This window comes from Rhinoderma darwinii, unplaced genomic scaffold (assembly GCF_050947455.1).
Source record: "Rhinoderma darwinii isolate aRhiDar2 unplaced genomic scaffold, aRhiDar2.hap1 Scaffold_617, whole genome shotgun sequence".
NCBI lineage: Eukaryota > Metazoa > Chordata > Amphibia > Anura > Rhinodermatidae > Rhinoderma > Rhinoderma darwinii.
Window position 1 is genome coordinate 136,369 of NW_027464173.1, and position 7,488 is coordinate 143,856.

Sequence of the window (7,488 nt, forward strand, 5' to 3'; positions counted from 1 at the left end):
GTTACAATATACAGAAATTTTAAAACTAAATTACTTATTTAATGCTGAACTGAACATTTGTTTTTCCTATGTATTTTTTTTAACTTTCTTCATTTCTTTCTTATCACAGACCCCCCTGGTCCTCCTTCTAATCCAAGAATTATAGATACAACAAAATCTACTGCCGCCTTGCATTGGGGAAAGCCTCACTATGATGGTGGACTTGACATCACTGGATACATTGTAGAACACCAAAAAGAAGGAGAAGAGGAATGGGTTAAAGACACAACAGGATCAGCACTTAGAATCACTGAGTTTGTTGTGGCCAATCTTCAACCTGGTAGCAAATATAAATTCCGGATCCGTGCAATTAATGCTGCAGGCACTGGAGAACCAGCAAAAATTGATGATGTTGAAATTAAAGACCGTGAAGAGACACCTGACTTTGAACTTGATGCTGAGCTGAGAAGAACTCTTGTTGTCAGAGCTGGTCTAAGCATTCGTATTTTTGTACCAATTAAAGGGCGACCCACACCTGAAGTTATCTGGATGAAAGGAGACGTTCCACTTAAAGTACGAGCAAACATTGAAAATACAGAATCATATTCTCTGCTCATAATTACAGAGTGCAACAGATATGATGCTGGAAAATACACAATGACTCTTGAAAATGCAGCTGGAAAGAAATCAGGATTTGTTAATGTCAAAGTTTTGGATTCGCCAGGTCCTCCATTAAACGTGAAAGCCAGAGATGTTTCAAAAGACAGCATCACCTTGCAGTGGGATATGCCACTCATAGATGGTGGATCTAGAATAACAAATTATATAGTTGAAAAACGTGAATCTACAAGGAAGGCTTATTCAACAATAACAACCAACTGCCAGAAGTGCTCTCTAAGGATTCCTAATTTAGCTGAAGGATGTGAATATTATTTCAGAGTGCTAGCAGAGAACGAGTTTGGAATTGGTGAACCCGCTGAAACAGCTGAGCCCATAAGAGCATCTGAAGCACCTTCTCCCCCAGAAAGTCTTAATATCATGGACATTACTAAGAACAGTGTCAGCCTTGCTTGGCCAAAACCAGAACATGATGGTGGCACCAAAATTACAGGTTATGTCATTGAAGCACAGAGGAAGGGTACTGATCAATGGATACATATGGCAACAGTTAAAACTTTGGACTATGTAGTAAAAAATCTTAATGAAAATGAAGAATATGTTTTCCAAGTAATGGCAGTCAACAGTGCAGGAAGAAGTGATCCAAGGGAAAGCAGACCAGTGATTGTTAAAGAACAGTTGATGCTGCCAGAATTTGACCTACGTGGCCTTTATCATAAGACTGTGCTTGCTAAAGCTGGAGACAACATTAAAGTGGAAATCCCTGTTCTTGGAAGGCCAAAACCCACTGTGACATGGAAAAAGGGTGATCAAGTCCTTAGAGAAACTCAGAGAGTTAATGTGGAACGCACAGCAACTGCAACCATCTTAAATATCAATGAATGTGTAAGAAATGACTCTGGAAAATATACTTTAGCAGCTAAAAACATTGTGGGAGAGATAAGCGATATAATTGCAGTTCAAGTACATGATATTCCTGGAATTCCAACAGGACCCATCAAGTTTGATGAAATTTCATCTGACTTTGTTACTTTGTCTTGGGACCCTCCTGAGAATGATGGCGGTGTTCCAATAAGCAACTATATTGTGGAAGTACGTGAAACAAACAGTACAAATTGGACTGAGTTGGCTTCTACAGTGATCCGCACAACATTTAAAGCAACAAAACTTACTACTGGTATGGAGTATCAGTTCCGGGTGAAAGCTCAAAACAGATATGGAACTGGACCAGCCCTCAACTCAGAGTCTGTAGTTGCTGCTTATCCATTTAAGGCTCCTGGACCACCAGGAACACCACAAGTTATTGCAGTTACAAAGGATTCAATGACAATTAGCTGGAATGAACCGATCACAGATGGTGGAAGCCCAATTCTTGGTTATCATATTGAAAGAAAGGAAAGAAACAGTATACTATGGCAGACAATCAGCAAAACTCTTGTTGTAGGAAATCTATATAAATCTTCAGGCCTGACTGATGGTATTGCATATGAATTCCGTGTTGTGGCAGAAAATATGGCTGGCAAGAGTAAACCGAGCAAGTCTTCTGAACCAACATTTGCTCTTGATCCAATTGACTCACCAGGAAAACCAGTAGCTATCAATGTTACCAGACATTCAGTGACCCTTCAGTGGACGAAACCAGAGTACAATGGAGGATTTAAGATCACCGGCTACACAGTTGAGAAAAGAGATCTTCCCAATGGTCGCTGGTTGAAAGCTAACTTTAGTAACATATTAGAAATGGAGTTTACGGTCAGTGGATTAACTGAAAATTCAGAATATGAATTTAGAATAATAGCAAGAAATGCTGCTGGTGCTGTTAGCCAGCCATCTGAACAATCTGATGCTATAACCTGCAGAGATGATATAGAGGAGCCAAGGATAATGGTTGATGCAAAGTTCAAAGATGTTATTATTCTAAAGGCTGGAGAAATCTTCAGACTTGATGCTGATGTTTCTGGTCGTCCAATTCCAACATTGTCTTGGACAAAAGAAGGCAAGGACCTTGAGGATACAGCAAAACTAGAAATAAAGCTAGCAGATTTCTCAACAAATTTGATAAATAAAGACTCTGCACGAAAAGATGGTGGGGCATACACTCTTACAGCTTCTAACCCAGGTGGTTTCGCTAAACATGTCTTTAATGTTAAAGTTCTTGATAGGCCAGGCCCATGTGAAGGCCCACTGGCTGTATCTGAAGTCACATGTGAGAAATGTGTCGTATCATGGTTGCCACCACTAGATGATGGAGGTGCAAAGATAGATCACTATGTTGTGGAGAAACGTGAGACAAGCAGATTGGCTTGGACAAGTGTGGCAACAGATGTCCAAGTGACAAAATTCAAAGTTACCAAACTACTAAAAGGAAATGAATATATTTTCCGTGTCATGGCTGTTAACAAGTATGGAGTTGGAGAAGTTTTGGAATCAGAACCTACCCTTGCAGTTAATCCATATGTACCACCAGATCCACCTAAGACCCCTGAAGTAACAACAGTTACAAAAGACACTATGATTGTTTGCTGGGGACATCCCGAGTCTGATGGAGGAAGCCCAATAACAAACTATATAGTGGAACGCCGTGACAAAGCAGGACTCCGATGGGTTAAATGCAACAAGAGAATTCTCACAGATTTGAGATACAAGGTTTCTGGCCTTACTGAAGGTCATGAATATGAATATAGAGTAATGGCTGAAAATGCAGCTGGAATTAGTAAACCAAGCCACAGCAGTCCATTCTATAAGGCATGTGATACCGTGTTTAAACCTGGCCCACCTGGAAACCCAAGAATACTAGACACCAGTAAATCTTCCATTACAATTGCTTGGAATAAACCAGTCTATGATGGTGGCTCAGAAATAACAGGATACAATGTGGAAATATCTCTCCCTGAAGAGGATGAATGGAAGATTGTAACACCACCCGCTGGACTTAAAGCTACTTCATTTACTATCACAGGACTTAAAGAAAATCAAGAATATAAAATACAGATATATGCAATAAATGCTGAAGGAGCTGGTGAGCCAGCCCTTGTCCCTGGATCACCAAAGGCTGAAGAAAGAATGCTACCTCCTGAGATTGAATTAGATGCTGAACTTCGTAAAGTTATTAGCATAAGAGCTTGTTGCACATTGCGATTGTTTGTTCCAATTAAAGGAAGACCTGCACCAGAGGTTAAGTGGACAAGAGAAAATGGCGAACCTATAGACAGGGCAACCATTGAATCAACAAGTTCTTATACTCTACTAGTTGTGGAAAATGTGAACAGATTTGATAGTGGAAAATATATGCTCACTATAGAAAACAGCTCAGGAAGTAAGTCAGCCTTTGTGAATGTCAGAGTACTTGATACTCCAGGGGCACCTCAAGATCTTAAGATAAAGGAAATTACCAAATCTTCTGTCACATTAACTTGGGACCCCCCACTCATTGATGGTGGATCCAAAATTAAGAACTACATAGTGGAAAAACGTGAATCAACCAGAAAAGCATATTCAACAGTAGCAGCTAATTGTCACAAGACAAGTTGGAAAATAGATCCGTTGCAAGAAGGCTGTAATTACTATTTTAGAGTCCTTGCAGAAAACGAATATGGAATTGGCTTACCAGTTGAAACACCGGACTCGGTTAAAGTATCAGAAAGACCACTTCCACCAGGCAAGATCACTTTGGAAGATGTTACAAGGAACAGCGTTTCTCTGTCTTGGGAAAAACCAGAACATGATGGTGGAAGCAGAATTGTAGCCTATATAGTAGAGATGCAAAGCAAGGGTAGTGATAAATGGGCTACATGTTCTACTGTAAAGACCACGGAAGCAAAAATAACTGGATTGACTCAAGGAGAAGAATATATGTTCCGTGTATCTGCTCAAAATGAAAAAGGAATCAGTGATCCAAGACAGCTTGGAGTGCCAGTGGTTGCCAAGGATCTTGTGATTGCACCAGCATTTAAGCTCCTGTTTAACACATTCAGTGTTTTAGCTGGGGAAGACCTTAAAGTTGATGTTCCGTTTGTTGCACGTCCAAAGCCATCTGTGACATGGCATAAAGATAATCTACCATTAAAACAGACAACTCGATTGAATGCAGAAAACACAGAAAACAGCTCCTTGCTGACTATTAAAGAGGCTTCAAAGGAGGACGTTGGTCAGTATACAGTGAAACTTGCCAATTCCGCAGGGGAGGCAACTGAAGAACTCAGCATTGTTGTTCTTGACAAGCCAGAACCACCAACAGGTCCAGTTAAAATTGACGAAGTGACTGCTGACAGCATTAGCTTTTCATGGGATCCTCCAAAATATGACGGTGGAAGCTCCATCAACAACTACATTGTAGAAAAGCGTGATACCTCAACAACAGTTTGGCAAATTGTATCTGCAACTGTGGCAAGAACAACCATCAAGGCAACACGACTTAAAACAGGGAGTGAATATCAGTTCAGGATTGCAGCTGAGAACAGATATGGAAAGAGTGGCTCTTTGGTATCTGAAGCAGTAATTGCTCAGTATCCATACAAACTTCCTGGTCCACCTGGAACACCATTTGTAAGTACAGTTACAAAAGACAGTATGGTTGTACAGTGGAATGAGCCTGTAAACGATGGCGGTAGCAGGATTCTTGGATACCATGTGGAGAGCAAAGAACGAAACAGCATTCTTTGGGTGAAGATGAATAAAGCAATCCTTCCAGACACAAAAATTAAGACAACAAACATTGAAGAAGGTATTGAATATGAATTCAGAGTTTATGCGGAGAACATTGTTGGCATTGGAAAGCCAAGCAAAGTATCTGAATGCTATGTCGCCCGAGATCCATGTGATCCCCCTGGACGTCCTGAAGCACTAATTGTCACAAGAAATTCAGTTACACTTCAGTGGATGAAACCTGAATATGATGGCGGTAGCAAGATTACTGGCTATATTGTTGAGAAGAAAGAACTACCTGAAGGACGCTGGATGAAGGCTAGCTTTACAAATGTTATTGAAACTCAGTTTGCAGTTAGTGGACTGGTTGAGGACCAACGATATGAATTCCGCATAATCGCAAGAAATGCTGCTGGAATATTTAGTGAACCTTCAGAAAGCACTGGACCAATTACAGCGAGAGATGAAGTAGAGCCTCCTCGTGTAAGCATGGATCCAAAATACAGAGAAGTTATAACAATAAATGCAGGTGAAACATTTAAAATTGATGCAGATGTATTTGGCAAGCCAATACCCTCTGTTCAATGGTTTAAAGGAGGTGAAGAACTTGTAAATACAGCTCGGCTAGAAATAAAGGGAACAGACTTCTTCACATCACTAAGTGTAAAAGAAGCAATCAGAGTAGACAGTGGTCAATACATTTTACTACTGAAAAATGTTGCTGGTGAAAAATCTGTACCAGTTAATGTAAAAGTTCTGGATAGACCAGGACCTCCTGAAGCGCCAATCACTATTACTGGTGTTACAGCTGAAAAATGTTCATTAGCTTGGAAACCTCCACAACAAGATGGTGGTAGTGAAATTGACCACTACATTGTGGAGAGAAGAGAAACAAGTCGCTTAGTATGGACAGTTGTTGATTCAAATGTTCAAACTCTCAGCTGCAAAGTAACTAAACTTTTGGAAGGAAATGAATACATTTTCCGTGTCATGGCTGTAAATAAATATGGTGTTGGGGAACCACTTGAATCAGAAGCTGTCAATGCAAAGAATCCTTTTGTTGTTCCACAAGCTCCAAGAGCTCCTGAAGTTACCGCAATAACCAAGGACTCAATGATTGTTGTTTGGGAAAGGCCAGCATTCGACGGTGGCAGTGAAATAAATGGTTATGTTCTTGAAAAGCGAGACAAAGAAGGCATACGCTGGGTCAGATGCAACAAACGACTGGTCAGTGAATTGCGCTTCAGAGTAACTGGCTTAGCTGAATCACATCTTTATGAATTCAGAGTTTCTGCTGAAAATGCTGCTGGTCTAAGTGAGCCAAGCCAACCATCCAATTATTTCAGAGCCACAGATCCTATTTATAAACCTGGCCCTCCAAACAATCCCAAAGTAGTGGATGTTACAAGATCATCAGTAATCCTTTCATGGGGCAAGCCCATCTATGATGGTGGATGTGAAATTCAAAGCTACATTGTAGAAAAGTGTGATATCAGCACTGAGGAATGGTCTATGTGCACTCCTCCAACTGGCATTAAAGAAACCCGACTTGAAGTCGACAAGCTCTTGGAAAAACATGAATATAAATTCCGTATATGTGCAGTGAATAAGGCTGGTGTTGGGGAACATGCTGATATCCCCGCTTCAATTATTGTTGAAGAGAAACTGGAGGTACCTGACCTTGATCTAGATCCAGAATTGAGGAAAGTTGTTAATGTAAGGGCTGGTGGCTCACTGAGGTTATTTATTCCCATCAGAGGACGTCCAGCACCTGAAGTTAAATGGGCCAAGGTTGATGGAGAGATAAGAGAAACAGCCCAGATTGATGTAACTAGTAGCTTTACCACGCTTGTACTTGACAACGTTAATAGATTTGATTCTGGAAAATATACTCTAACAGTTGAAAACAGCAGTGGTACCAAATCTGCCTTTATTAGTGTAAGAGTTTTGGATACTCCTAGTGCACCAGTAAATCTGAAAATTAAAGATGTCACTAAGGATTCAGTGTCACTAATGTGGGAAGCTCCTGCATTGGATGGTGGAGCTAAGATAAAGAACTACATAATTGAAAAACGAGAAACCACAAGAAAGGCTTATGCTGCTGTTGCAACAAACTGCCATAAGACATCATGGAAGATTGACCAACTTCAAGAAGGCTGCAGCTATTACTTCAGGGTAACAGCTGAGAATGAATATGGCATTGGTTTACCAGCTGAAACAGCTGAACCTGTGAAGGTTTCTGAGGTC

At 40.5% G+C, this 7,488-nt stretch overlaps 1 protein-coding gene across 1 annotated transcript in view; it reads left to right on the forward strand.

Annotated features, from left to right (window-relative positions):
- The window catches only part of LOC142726238 (titin-like), a gene marked incomplete at its 3' end in the record, with an annotated part of 141,867 nt that extends 134,382 nt beyond the window's left edge, over positions 1-7,485 (forward strand). Inside the window, exon 256 of the mRNA XM_075849004.1 lies at positions 110-7,485. Coding sequence (XP_075705119.1) covers positions 110-7,485 — 7,376 coding nt within the window. The remainder of the gene's footprint in view (positions 1-109) is intronic.
- Between the last annotated feature and the right edge of the window lie 3 nt (positions 7,486-7,488).